Source organism: Oryzias latipes, chromosome 1 (assembly GCF_002234675.1).
Source record: "Oryzias latipes chromosome 1, ASM223467v1".
Taxonomy (NCBI): Eukaryota; Metazoa; Chordata; class Actinopteri; order Beloniformes; family Adrianichthyidae; genus Oryzias; species Oryzias latipes.
The window spans coordinates 23285418-23300077 of NC_019859.2; the positions used below are offsets into that span (position 1 = coordinate 23285418).

Consider the following 14660-nt stretch of genomic DNA (forward strand, 5'->3'; position numbering starts at 1 on the left):
CTGTAAAATTGTTTAATTAAATGTTAATAATTCCCTTTTTATCCCTTGTGCTATCTTAGGCACTTTAACATTGGGAGTTGGGTCATCTAGACCCACTAGAACAGTGCGCTGAACCTTTTTTCTTCAATGATTTGTGATCTTCACTGGTGTCCATGGATTACATGAAATCTTTCCACCTTTATCCACCTTTTTCATGGTAGGGAGAACACGTCAATGTAAGGGTGAGGTCATCTAAGATAGCACATGGGCTAAAGAGCCATTTATACAATTCATTTCTAAAAAGTATTTGAACATACACCACAAAAAGTAATACTTTCCAATTTGTGATGTAAAATCTCTTTCTAGCACATCTTTTTTATTCAAAATGCCAAAAACTACAAGTTCAACAACAATTTATGATTTAAAGTAAACACAGAGTCACTGTTTACTCAGTTTATTAAAATTTCAATGTGTTCAAAATTCCAGTTGACATAATAAATAACACTTATTGGAAGGCATTGTATGAAAATACCATTGCAATTCAAAAACTATCTTAAGAGGAAATCCATTAAAGAAAGCAATGTTTCTGTCTTAACTCGTTTACTGCTCATCATATGGTATATCAAATTATACCTTAATGTACAAGAAAACTACCTTTGGCTCCCAAATATACTCATTTTTATTCCATGTACTAGTTTCCTATTGGCTCCAACACATGTTGTTTTTCCATTTAGTTTATCTAATAAAAACTTTAAAGCCATTTCTTCTCTATACCATAGTCTGTAAAGTCTTTATGAACGTTCATCATTTGAATGAGTATGGATATTAATACTATGTATGAGCAGAACTTCATAAATCTAGACAAAAACACAAAATCCTTGTGCAGTTTTATACAGCAGGCCACAGTTTCACAACTTTTATTCGCCTTAGTCAAATTGGTTGCAAGACGGCTAAAGAAAAGATTTTGTTTTCGTTTATTTAACCTCCAGTAGACACAAACCAGGAAGTTTCCCCTCCATGCTGCAAAAAAGAAAAAGAAAAAAACACACAAAAAGAGAAGAAGTTAAGCCATGTTTCAAGGAATGAGATTGTTCCAGCAGCTGTGTCGTATTTACCTGCTTGGTCCAAGCAGTAACACTACAGATAAAGTACCATCTGGGAGGGATCGGTAGACCTTTCCCAGCTGCCGGTCCAGCTTTCTCATTATGACATCGGTTCCTTGATTCTGCTCCACAGGTTTTGTGTTTTGTGTTTCCTGTGTAATATTAAAAAAAAACAACATGATACAATGTTTAAAGTTCCCACTCTGATCATCTTTTGATCTATTTTAAAAGTCTTCCCAGCGGTCCTTTAAATATGATTATGCTGATTTTAGCCACGATCTAAAAACCTGTGTCACTTTCTAGGACATAATTTTCTGCAGAGCAGCAGCAGTTCATTGGAGAGTCCCCTCTGAGTTGTGGGCAGGACTGTTTGGGTGGAGCAACCCGTCCCTTCCTCTCCCAAGGAACAGTGTATTTTCTCACAAATAGGTTCTTTTTCAAACGGCATATTTTCATCTGCTCCTGATTCACAACGATTTGAATAAAGAAATCCTCAGAAATGCTAAATTAACCTTTAATTTTCTTTAGATTTGTCATCATCAGAAAATAGAAAACTTGTTAAAACCCCCATTTTCATTGCAGTTGATGTTTAAATTTTCATTCCTGATTCGTCTTAAGATTAGTCAACTAAAAATGGTTTAATATGAATAGGGATGCCAAGGGATGGTCTTTTTTTTAAGAATAGGTACAGTTCTAACTATCAAACGTTTTTGATTGTTTAATTGAAAGCAAATCTATTTGGGGGGGGAAATAATAACCAACTTTAAGGATTTTACTGTAATTTTTGATAATTTCCCCAAATAAATTCACATCTGTACCTGAGAACAAATGTTAAGCATCTTCTGTTTCTCATCTGTGTCTTCTGTCGATGTTGTCGCGGCAACCCATGAGACTAAGTGGGGCGGAGTCAGGGATGGGCAAATGAGGTAGTTGTCTTGCTGTAGATCTTCGGAGGAGCTGACAGCTGCATTTTTGCCCTCTGGACTTTCAAATCCTATTAGAAAGACGAACCTTTATTATAAATTTATCCGACTGAATTCTCACAGTCACTGCAAAAATACAGAAAATGTTCCAACAATACGCATTGGACTTACTTATGAAGGCATGTTTTGCACATTTTTCGGGTTTTCCTGGCACTGTGACTCTCTTCACTGCACCAAAGCGACCAAACGAATCTCTGACAGTATCTTCAGACATTTCAAGGGGCAACTGTCCATTTAGCTTTGCAGCCGAAAACCCATTTTCTGCTCTTAAGCGTTTGCCATTTAAACTGCGTCCATTGACCTGTGCAGACATGTTCATGCTGTGCCTCCCTTCAACAGCATAGAGAAGACTGGAATTCAGAGCGTCGCACGCTAACGCATCAAGATTCACATCCAGGTCTAAGGTGGACTCAGACACCGGCCTCTGAACCTGAAATGAGAGGTGAGGCTTCTTTTAGAACAGCTTACAAGGATGTTAATAACGGATGTAAAGGATGAGTGGAATGCAGAGAAAAGTAAAGGAGACCCACCTTAATGGGCTGGCCCTTTACACTCAGTCCATTTAAAGTTTTTAAAGCTAGCACAGCTCCTTCCAGCAGCTCAAACTCAACCTCTGCATGGACCTGGAGAGCAGAAATCTTTTTTTTTTACCAAAAGCTGAGAAAATCTTTAATATAACAGGAAATGCTACCACATTATAGAGAATTGAACAGATCTCCAGCACACATGGGTGTCACATACTCTGACACTGGTGTTCAGCATCTGGATTTTTCGAACTGGTCCACAGCGGCCAAACAGCCGCTTCACGTTCCTCTCGGAGAAACCTGCAGGGAACGGCCCAGCAAACAGCACACACATACCCCGGAGGTGGTTGTGCACCTGTGGGATGAAGCAGGACTGTGAGCGTCGAAGGATTTTGGGATCAAAAGACCACAAAAGTGGTGAAAACCCGTACACTCCGGTGCAGCTGCTGCTGCTGGTCAGGGAAGCATCTCTGTATGTGGTCCAAAAACGAGGAAAACTGGAGGACAGCGAGGAACGGCTTCTTGGTCTGCCTTTTGAAAGACGCCAGCATCTGTGGAGGAAAAACAGGAAAGGAGGATGGCAATTTTGAAGAGGGGAGCAGTCCAAATACCCCTGGGGCAGATCAGTGTTACTGCTGTGGGCCCACATGTCAAAAAGATGCAGAACCACAGATTTTTCAAATTAAACGTTAGTTTTCTCACTTCTTTGTCAGAGATGTACCACTGCTGATTGGACAGATCCAGACTAATGTCAGCTCGCTTTCCTAAAAAGGTTACTGAGCGGCCCAGAGTCTGCAGAACATCAGCAAACCTGAGGGACAAAGACAGATGGAGAATTTGTCAAAAACATGGAAACCTGTGCTGTAGTTGAATTTGCACAGAGACTAAAATAGAATAAGGAGTTGAGATTTCTTTGGTTTTCACATTTTTTCAATACATTGTGATCTGGCTGTACCTTAACTGAAGTTACATGGTGCACTATTTAACTAATATCCAAGTTGAAATTATTAAAAAAAAAAAAACAGATGGGTGATAAAAAAAAATAATGATGCATCTGTGGACTGTTTTTAGTTAGATCTTAAAAGAAATATGTATGTTGAGTTTTATTTATCAAACCTTTAACCATGTAAAGCCTAAACTCTCGTTGACTTTATAGTGTGGAGCATCATGGGAGGTGCTGGGGCGTTTTTTTCCAGAGGTTGAAGCGAGGAAAACCCCTGGCAGGTTAAATGTTTGCTTCATTTTAAAGGAATATCAGCAGCAGGGCAGATAAAACAACAAGAGAGAAATAAACCATGGTCTGCTTTGAAAGCTGCATTTTTCTTTTTTACCAGGAAATTTGCTTTCATGGGACGAAACTAGAAGAAGAGAATCTGGAATTTAAACTCCATTGTTTCAGGGGCAAGTGATGAGCCTCCTTTTTCAATTCAATTCAACTGTATTTGTACAACAACAATAGGTAAATTCTAAACTGAACTAACTAAGCAGACTAAACTAAACTAGGCATCCCTGCCCTTAGACCTTCCTTCGCCAGAAAGAAAAAAAAAACAGTTTCCGGAAAAAAAGAAGTAACCTCAGGGATGTCCACATGAAGGAGGGATCCTCCCCCGGGACGGATTTTAAGAGGCATAGAAACCCAGAAGAAAACACATATACCTGGTCAAGGTGGGATGTTGTATCAAAGTTCAGCAGAAGCTTTTCTGTTGTACCTGAAACTTGGCGTGGGGACAGAAGTGCAGTCGGAGGGCTCTTCTTCCAGGTTGTATCCCCAAAGATCCCCTAGATGGAGCTCAACAACCTGACCGTGGACGATAAAAGAGATACTGGCAAATTCCAACGTGTTTGTTTGTCCACATCGTCATGATTTCGGTCAATCTGCACCTGACAAGGTCCCCTTTCTATGAAGTACTGAGCCAACTCCAGGGCCGCCACGGCGTCCTCGATGGGATTGTGGCCTTTCCTCTCTTCGGTTTGAATTTTCCGACTGCCATGTGACAGGACACTTCCATTCATAGCCTGCTTTGACTGACTGAAACTGAGGAGGAGGAGAAAATGGGGAACTGAAGAACTCACTCTAGGACCACGTCAGCCAGAACCTTGAGTTTAAATTTCTGCCCGAGTTCTCGTTTGTACAGGAGCGATGTGTCGATCACATGTGGATGGATGAGCTGTAGGAGCACAAAAACACAAAAGAGCTCCCAAATTGACATGGCATTCAGAGTCTCGCTAAAAGAAAGCAGCTATGTAAATCAAATACTTTGCAAAAAGGAAACCATATATGGAGCACAACTGAGAGGATTCATACCTTTTAATCATTTTGTAAAGTGCAGAGTATAAAAATGTCTCACAAGTAAGATTTTAATGTTTTTTTTAAAAACAATAATAGCACAAAAAGATTTTCAATTGTGAAAATTGCTCTTTCTCAGAGCCGTTATCACTGATCAAGAGCACATCATGGTTTTCCTAACAGTGGAGACATTCTGACGAGGAATGCACCGAAAAAAAAGAAACCTGCAAAGGCTCATGGGGGAGCGAGCAGATTGACAATCTCTCACCTTCAGAGCCGCAAGGTCATTGTTCAAGGAATGGCCCACCAGCACGGCGTCCGGCGGCAGCAGCTTCCTGAGTTTATGTTGCACCTCCTTCAGAGTGGTTTTGATGGGACGCAACATTGCTGCAGTGATGCCAGAGAACCTGTCAGAGAGTTTAAATGAAATATAGAAAGCTATCCAACAAAAAACGCAGAGAAATGTGCTTTCACTGTCGAGTACGAAAACAACAGATGTGCACAAGTTCTAAGTCCACTCAGTGAGCTGCAAAGCTCATGCATGGAGGCTGACGTGGGATTTATTTAGGCCACAGATGTGTGTGGAATTACTTGGTGAGATAATTAAGGACACGGTTCTGCGGTTTCACCAGGTCATCCATGATGCACTTCCCACAGCTGTCCACCAGAGAGACACGTGTCAGCTCGTAGCCCTTTTCTGTTAGACACTGTGACAGAAACACAAGGAAAGGCCGGTTCAAAGACAAACTCTTCTGCAACAATTCCTCTGTAGACTTTCTTCAGATGGACATTTATTTCTAAGACCATTTCTCACCTCTCTGCGCCAAACTGTGCCAAAAAAAAAGCTGTTTTATTCATCCAGAAACTCTTATATAAAGCAACTATAATCAAATACATGGAAAATTTGCATGTTATATACGATTTAAAAGATATTTATTCAGCATTTTGGCCATTCTGGTTTAAAGAAGTTTAAAAATTCAAGCAAAATAAAGTCTCGGATTTCATGCTCATTGGATGTCCCTTGGCCCCAAAAATACAACGAGAAAAAAAAAACTTTAAGGACTATTTTATGCTCATATTATGCTTGTATTTGTTGTGGGCGATTGGTAAAAAATATTCTATTTTGCTTCATATGTTTGTAGGAGTTTAGTCAAGAAGTTGTGGGTTAGATTTACAAGCACATTTCTCTTAACATACCTTATTCAATCAAAGTATTTTTAAATGTTTTTGTCCCATTTTTCAGTAAAACCGCATTTCTTCAGTTTTCTGTTTCCTTCATTTCTGAGTATTTCTGTATTCAAATTTTTATGAATCAGGAGCAGACAAAAAAATGCCGTTTGAAAAAAAAGTCTAGTTGTGACGTAGAAGCTGCAATCAGCAAGCTCCCTGCTCCATTCTGATGCATCCACTTGTAGACGACTTGAGCTGGCATCTGGCTCCAAACTGTATGTCTGGGTAGCTCCAATATTGCTCGCCGTTTTTGTTGTTGCCCTGCTAATGTTAGCTTGGGGTTTTGAGGGGCAGCAAACTATCCAAAGAACGTGGAAAACAATGTTCCGCTCCAATTGTCCAGTCCGTGACTCAAAAGGTGAATGTTTCATGAACTGCTGTCGCTCTGCTGAAACTATGTCTTTAAAAACGACATTTTGTTTAATTTTGGCAACAACAAAAAAACAGCATAATCATAATTAAAAGACCACTGGGAAAGCTTTTGAACTAGACAAAAAGAGGATCATAGTGGGTCTTAAACACATCAAAATGCTTTTCAAAGGAAATCTATCATTACTGGGAACTTCTCACCATTTCACAGTCAAGTCCAAATAGAGGACTGCCGTCAGAAACACAGTCGACTGCATCCGTGCACAGAAAGTCCTCGAAACCCGCAAACCCTAGGTCACATGGGAACAGTAAAGGTAAAGAACATTGTCTGTCCTAAGGTGAAATGACTTCCCATGAAGGTTTGACATCAACAGCTGTGCACTTGAGTAAGAGCACAGAGACATGAATCAGCGGCGTACCCTATAGGTTTACCTTTAACAGGATAATGGTTTTTTATCATCTCCTCCGGGGTTAGAACATATGCCGTTAATCCTTTCTTCTCCGTCCCATATTTGGTCACAACTGGATGATGTTTCAGAGCTAAAAAAAAGGCAACAAATACAATCAAAAAAGTATGATAACACATAAAATAAGACTTGTGAAATCTAGCAGGGTAAATGTATTTGATAGTCTGCAATTCTGCAACTTGTTCCACTTCAAAAAATCCACCAGGGTTACATTACAAAGTATTGTGCAGAACTTTCATTTTGGACCAAATACAAACTTTCTTTTTTACAAATATTTTTTTCTTTATTCATTCAATGTAATTTCCTAGATTCTATTTTTTAACATTTTGTCTCTCCCAGTTAAAGTGCATCCATGATGAACATGCACAGACCCCTCACATCTTTTTTAAGAAGGGCACATTGCAGAATCAGTGACTACTAAATACTTTTCTGCCCCAGTGTTTACATTTCAATGCAAACAGGATTCATGTTATTGTCAGCTATTAAAGATTACCCTTCAGAATAACGAACCCTCTCCCTCTTTTTACCTTTTTTAAGCTTATCATCTGGTTTGGGGGCAGATAAGAAGCCGACTTTAGGTACTTCACTGGCAAAGATTCCAGATGCTACACTGTTAGACGGTGACGTGAAAGTCATCCTCTACAACAGGAATGAAAGAGAAAAGCAAAAAGAAGTTGACTTGATTCATAGTTGTACATTTTCAGCCCCTCTCTGTTACTTACTGTGGAGTAGCTACTTCTGAGGTGCTTCATGATGAGGTAATTCTTATAAAAGAGATTCTGCGTCAGGCCCTCCACGATCATAATATTTACCCCCTTGACCTTTCTGTGATGCCTGAGACGGCACCAACTAGTGGAAGTAAAGAGAATGGGGAGATTACCACAGGAAGTGTGAAAATAAAGCAAGATCTACACGACATTTTCATGCAAGCCAACCTGGGCTGTTGCAGGCCTGCTGATCTACCCAGAGCAGCGAAATGTATGAGCTCAGCCAGCTCGGTCAGTGAGATTGGTTGCTGCAGGTGGTCAGATCGCACTGAAACTCTAGGTGAACTAGACAACGGTCCAGGCTGCATCACTTCATCTCTCCCCGGCTCTATCTTCGGTTTTTTGGTCTCCTCTTGAGCTGCGGGGGCTTGGATCTTCCTTTTCTTTGTGTTGCATATAAGTGAAGAAGACGATTCCATGTCTTAAAGGCTTATGGCTGCTGAGAAGTACACTGTTGACAAAAAATAAAAATAAAAATCCTCATATGAGAAGTTCATAAATGCTGAAAATTCAATCTAATCAATTAGATAGATAGATAGATAGAGAGAGAGAGAGAGAGAGAGAGACAGACAGAGAGACAGACAGACAGACAGACAGACTTTATTCCAGACTCATGGTCCAATCAGTAAAAAGGAGTACACAGACCCACTACATTTAAAAAATACAGTGTCAAGAACACACAAGTTGAGGTAGTGTTTAGTTACAGTTAATAAAAAAGTTAATACAAAATATTTAATAAAAATAAATTACTTAAAAAGGATACAGATGAGTGCAAAATGCTTTAAATAATGTCACCTTGACTCCTTCTGTACAAATACTAAACTTTCGGGAAAGAGTGTTGGCTTGGCCATATACCACACGACACTGCCTGTAGATGTTTGTGTCATCTGACAAGTCTTCCAAAATGATATGCCCAAGATACTTCATCTTATTAGTACACACAAGCACAGCATTTGATAGGTAAAAATCAGGGAATATTTGTTTTTTGTCTTCTTTTGTCCGAGAAATAATAATCAGACTTTTTTGTGCATTAAATATGATGTCATTATTAAGTCCATAAGCTGAACAGATGTTAAGCAATTGTTGAAGACCAGCAGTACTTGGACTCAACACAACTAGATCGTCAGCATTCATCAAATGGTTGACAATGAGATCTCCAGCCACACAACCAGTGTGACAGGCGTTAATTTCAAGAGACAATTCATCCAAATATTTATTAAACAGAATAGATTTATTTGTTAACTATTCCAGATTAAAGTAGATGCTAAAAATGATCATAGTTATGACAGCTTAAGCAAACATCACCAAGAATTCATGCATTAAAGTCCCAACTAATGTCTCTAAAACATCACCATAGTGAAACCCTGTTCGAGTTTAAATATCAATGGATCTGCAACCACCGATAAACAATTGTATTAGTTCAAACATTTTACTTGGTAAAACACTGTTCTCGTGTTTCATTACAGAGAATACTGCACAGAAACACTGAAGCTACTCTTTTCCTCAATGGACTTTACACTGAAAACCTCCGGTCCGTGAAGTGTCTTGGTGATAAGTATGTGTTAAATACGTTTTACAAAGACGGTTTTAATGTTACACTGAGATTCAGTTGGTTAAAAGAGTAAAGAGAATGTAAATACCAGATGTTGCTGGCCCTGCTAAACCCTAACCAACGTGGTTTCCAAGTGAGAGAGCTTTAGTGGCACACTGCTGGAGCAGAAAGAAAATGTGTTCAAGCACTTCCGGTTTAAACCTAAAAAATAATGTTTACGTATTGTGGAATTTGCTATAATTGCTGTGTTTTGTGTTATTTTACTATATGTATATAATTTTTCCTTTTTAAATAAAATATATTCTAATCCACTTGTGGTAAATTATACAATATTTATACGTGTTTGTGAAAGTATTCTGTTATTTTCACAACTGCATAAATTTATTTTGAAAGTATCGTCTAAAAACCGGAACAAGAGCTGCTATTTTTTACAGTCATTTCGCTATCATGTGTTAAATGAGTTCGACTTCGTGTACTTACAGAGGCAACTAATCAACTTCAGAGTGAAGCTCAGGCGCGTTTTGAAAAGAGAAGCGGGATCACGAGAACAGATTCTCTGTGGTTGATTATACACATTAACAATTTTTTAAGATAATGATGGCAAATATGACTCCAGATTCCATTTAGGTAACAACCATGTCTACAAAGAAACTAGCAAAGTAAGTCAATTAGCATGAAAGTTGTGGTAATTGTTTGTTAGCTCCAACTTCGGTCTTTCTTTGTTTGGAAAATGGCTTGAGTGTAAACAATATTCTCGAAACTACACAATGCTTTCCGAATTTGAGTTAACGCTGTTGCAGAAGCGATTTCCAAATAGCATCAGAGTAACTTAGTTAGGTTTGAGGGAAATGTGTAGCTCAGAACTATTTGAACCAGCTGGCCGTGTAGCATTTAGACTGGCTAACCTCCAGTTCTCCCCACAGGAAATTAGGATTAGTGAGGCAGAGGAAGAAACATGTTTCTGCATCCAAAAAAGTTATATCAAGTGAGTGTGATCCTTTGATTTTTTTCATCCACTACACATACGTCTTTTCCTGCTTGACCTATAATTGTATTTATTTATTTTACTTGCTTCTCACTACTACTAGATCAAATATTTTCATACCTGATTGTGATCGACTTTGAGTCCACTTGCTGGAGGGAGAAAAACACCTCCAGTCAAGAAATCAGTAAGCAGCACTTTTGGAGGCTGAGCATTTTTCCCTCTTAATGGCTGGCTGTCATCACCATGACGATACCAGGAACTCTTCTTTGTTTTCCCTGCAGTTGAGTTCCCAGCTGTCCTGCTAAACACCTCCACGGGGGACATCGATTCCGAGTTTCACACTTTTGTTCAGCCCCAGGAGCACCCTACTCTTTCTGAGTTCTGCACTGAGCTGACCGGAATTACGCAGGTTTCTACCCACGCATACAACTATTTGAGTCCTGTAACTGATCAGCCTCATGATTTGACACGCCATCGACATGGCTCTGCTTGCTTTTGCTCACAGGTGCAGGTGGAAGCTGGTCTCCCCCTTCAGATATGCTTGTCACGCTTCACCCGCTGGCTACAGAGCCTGCAGCTGGAGATGGGATTCACCTTTCCTAACAAACAACAGGGATCTTCTTCCTCTTTGTCTACACAAAAGCTTTGCACGTTCCTCACATGGTCAGGTAAATGTTCACCTACGTGTGACTCTCTCATTCACACGGCTGCAAGTATTGAATGTTTGATTCAGAAGAACAGCTGCCAGGGGGATTTTTAATGTCCCACTCTACTGTGCATTAGACTGGGATCTTGGAGTTTGCTTGCAGTATGAATGTAAACGCAAACAGCTTCACAAACCTGATGTCTTCAACAACTGGATCGACCTGAGAAGTACTTACAGGGTAAGAGCCGGCTGATGCACATCTTTTACGTTTTAGTTCTACCTATAAGCTTTATTAATGAATCCTTTAGGACCCACGCTGATGACAATCACGTTTTTGGTGTTTTTAGCACGTTCTTGTGGCATTTTTCTGATGATTGAGGACATGTATATGAAAAAAATCATCTCCAAATTGCATTTCCGAATTATTATTTTTTTATGCAAATCGTTGTGAATTAGAAGCAGAACGGATAGCTCAGTCATGGGTGACGGGAATGAGGGCGGGGCTACACACGGCCAACACAACTCGGAGGAGAACTTCTGCTGCTGCTCTGCAGAAACTATGTCCTCCAAAACAACACAGGTTTTTGATTTAGGCTAAAAACGGAATAGTCATAATTAAAAGACCAGTGGGAATGCTTTTGAAATGCACAAAAGGATGATCAGTGTGGGACTTTAACATGTTTAATATACAAGGGCATATTGTCAAATGATAGTTATATTCAAACTTCATATCTGATTGAACATTTTATGGCAACAACAATTTTTTTCTGGGTTACAGAAACTGTGATAACTATTTTCTTTTAACAAGAATCAAAATGTTTAGAGGTTTTTGTACTTTGTCTGATAAACATCCACCACTTCTTGCCTGAATGGCTCCTTCAGCTCTTTTTCTTCTTTTTCTCTCCAGCTCTGGTATAACAGGAAACCCAAAGGCCTGAACGGCGCACTGCAGGATCTAGGATTACAGTTTGATGGCAGAGAGCATTCTGGTATCTACTTTTGTTATCAATAGCTCCACATACCAAGCTGCTCAATGAAATTTTCTTTAATGAGCTTTTCCATCCCTCTCACCTCATCATCAGGTTTGGATGATGCCAGAAATACAGCTCGGCTGGCAGCCAAAATGATGAGGGACGGCTGTGTCATGAAGATCACTCGGAGTTTGGACAGGGTGAGTGCCCACCCGATGGCTGCCTTCACCAGCTCTGACGCCTGGAATCCGAGCAGACACTGTTGAGAGCTCTTTCTTTTTTGTCTTTGTTTGTATGAAATAAATATGTTCCTCAGAAAGCTATTTGAAAGAATAAAAAAACGCAAATAAGAAGTTGAGCTGAAGTAAATCAGTAAAAAGAGATTTACTTACATTTGTACAGATTTGTGGTTGATCAGAAAAACAAAATGGAAACAAAGGAAATCTGTCAATGTCAATTGGTAGCACTGAGAATTCCTACTGTAAAACAGTCAATTTGTAAGTCTGTGATTTGATTTAGTTTAGTTTTTTTATATGAAAAATGTTTTATCTGATTTTTCTTTTATAAAATACACTTTTCCCAAAATTAGTGATGTAAACTGAGCCAATCAGAATGCAGCTTTTCCCCCTTAAACAATTAATTGATGGCTTTAGATTTGAATAACTGATTTTGATTTTCTAAGTATAGATTCATTGAACATTGACTACTTTTTTTTTATACCAGCCCAACAGATACTTCAAAAAAATACAAATGAATCTTTTTTTGAACCTACAGATCTGTTAATTTTAGAAAAGTGTAGCTTTTATTATTTTCATAGCTGCTGATTATATACGTTGTCTTCTATTAGACTCCAGTCGTGGTCAAAGGGGTGACGGGAAACGCTACCCGTCTGACGAACAACACAAAAGAAAAACTGACCGTCAGCAAAAATGAAACCGGGCCGTCCACCAGCAAACCGCTTTGTGCTAAACTTTGTCAACAACAGACGTTTCTAAAGAAGAAGAGTGAAAGTTCGGTCGTGGCGGCGGGCTCCGATTCGCTGTCCGTTCAAAAGTTCGAAAGCCTCATTTCCCCAAAGACGCTACTGAACGTCCCAGCAGCAGCGCTGTGGGGTCACACTCACACCCCAGGTACTGGTGCCCGCCTCTCTGCTCCCATGAACCTTCACTCAACACACAACAGCAGCAGCCATGTTTTGTGTTCCACCACTATTAGCTGCTTGACTGATGGACCTCAAGTAAATCAGCCCTCCAGTACAGTGTCTGCGGATGACGTGGAGGATGTGGAGCTTCTCGTGGACCTAGAAGAGCGTTGTGGTTCATATGATGATGTTGTGTTGGAGTGTGGAGGAAATGAGGTAGACGATGATACTGAAGTGCTAGATGTTGATACTGGGATCTATGATGAGGAAGAGTCTGACAATTCACACTCATCCAGGAATTGTGCCATAGTGGAGGTCAAATTAAAGGAGCGTGGGGCTGTTGTGCAGAAGAACCTTCAAAATATTTTACAGAATTCAGTAACCTGTGAAAATAACATTTTCACATCTACATCCAAAAAGGAAATGACAAATCTTTTAAAGTCCAATCACTGTTTTGCTGTTCCTAAACCTGTTAGATGGGGGAAACAAAATCAGTGTAAAACTGGCCCTGCCCCAAAAATGCAAGGGAAGTTTGATGATTCCCACAAAGATAAGATGACGGATGTAGTTGGGACAAGTTGTGTGATCTCACAAAACATTTTCAGCCCAAATGTTCTTTCTTCTAAACCCAAACCAGCCATCACTAAACCCGTCAGGCCTCTGAGTTCACCTTTTATCATTTACTCTGAACCGGAAAAACGCACCGCCGCTTCTTTCCCTTCACGTGCATCATCTGGTTCTCTCCACACACCCAACAACGTCCTCACCACGTTATCAACCAATTCCTTCTCTCGTGTTAACAATTCCCGTGTCTCCGGGACAACTAGAGGGCAAAAGGTGACCTCCCCACTGTGCGCCTGTGGCAGGCGTGCAAAGCGGCAGGTTGTGTCGAACGGTGGTCCAAACCACGGAAGAGGGTTTTACTGCTGTCCGGTCCGCCGCTCAGGTGGAAAAGGCAAGATGGAGAAAAGGTGTGAGTTTTTTAAGTGGGAGTCAGCTCTGATGCAGACTAGTTCAGGGGGAGCTGCTGTTTTCAGGTCTTCTGTGTCATTTTGTCAGACAAACTCCTCTCTATCTCACTATCAGCCACACAGAGCTCAGCTAAGAAAGAGCTGTTGAAGATCAAGCTGTAACCAGTCACACATCAAAAACATTACAATCATTACTTTATGAACTTTTTACGAGTTTTTTGTAACATATTTTTGAGAAAAGTGACCTAACTATGGCAATCAAAGAAATGTAGTTTTGGATATTTGTTTTGTTTTTTAAATTAATAACAATTAACTACAGATGTAAATATGTACAACAGATTTCAGCTTTAGATTTAAAATAACAAACAAAACTATGTATTCATCAATTAATATTAAATTTGGTCTTTAAAATTTTAAGAATGTGTAAGCTTTTAAGTTTTTTGAGATTTGTAAATGTTATTTTTATTAGGAATATATTTTTACTACTTAATTTTAAACTATGAAATTTAGTTTTTATTAGGAATATATTTTTATTAATCAATTTTAAACTGTTTATGAAATGGAGTTAAATAAAAAGTACCTTATTAAACATAACTTCATTGTCTTTTCAGTATGAAATGTATAAATGAGTCAAATGAAATAAATAAAAAGGGGATCTTTTTGTCTACTTGTACTTTTTCCATTT

General features: G+C 39.3%; 2 protein-coding genes across 2 annotated transcripts; one reads left to right on the forward strand and one right to left on the reverse strand.

Moving 5' to 3' along the window:
* Positions 1–417: 417 nt before the first annotated feature.
* Positions 418–9422, reverse strand: rexo5 (RNA exonuclease 5). The gene is made up of 19 exons (XM_011477890.2): positions 9350–9422; positions 7878–8160; positions 7665–7791; positions 7470–7581; positions 6908–7015; positions 6677–6765; positions 5468–5583; positions 5145–5283; positions 4663–4757; positions 4471–4573; positions 4299–4387; positions 3292–3400; positions 3021–3140; positions 2807–2944; positions 2596–2688; positions 2177–2495; positions 1901–2076; positions 1095–1234; positions 418–999 (listed from the first exon to the last, which is right to left on the reverse strand). Exons 2-19 carry the CDS (start codon positions 8126–8128, stop codon positions 954–956), a joined length of 2370 nt encoding a protein of 789 aa, XP_011476192.1. The 5' UTR covers positions 8129–8160; positions 9350–9422; the 3' UTR covers positions 418–953.
* A 276-nt stretch (positions 9423–9698) lies between these two features.
* Positions 9699–14630, forward strand: eri2 (ERI1 exoribonuclease family member 2). The gene is made up of 9 exons (XM_011477900.3): positions 9699–9920; positions 10185–10246; positions 10350–10430; positions 10528–10655; positions 10752–10914; positions 11030–11130; positions 11800–11881; positions 11975–12063; positions 12711–14630. Exons 1-9 carry the CDS (start codon positions 9898–9900, stop codon positions 14121–14123), a joined length of 2142 nt encoding a protein of 713 aa, XP_011476202.2. The 5' UTR covers positions 9699–9897; the 3' UTR covers positions 14124–14630.
* Positions 14631–14660: the final 30 nt, after the last annotated feature.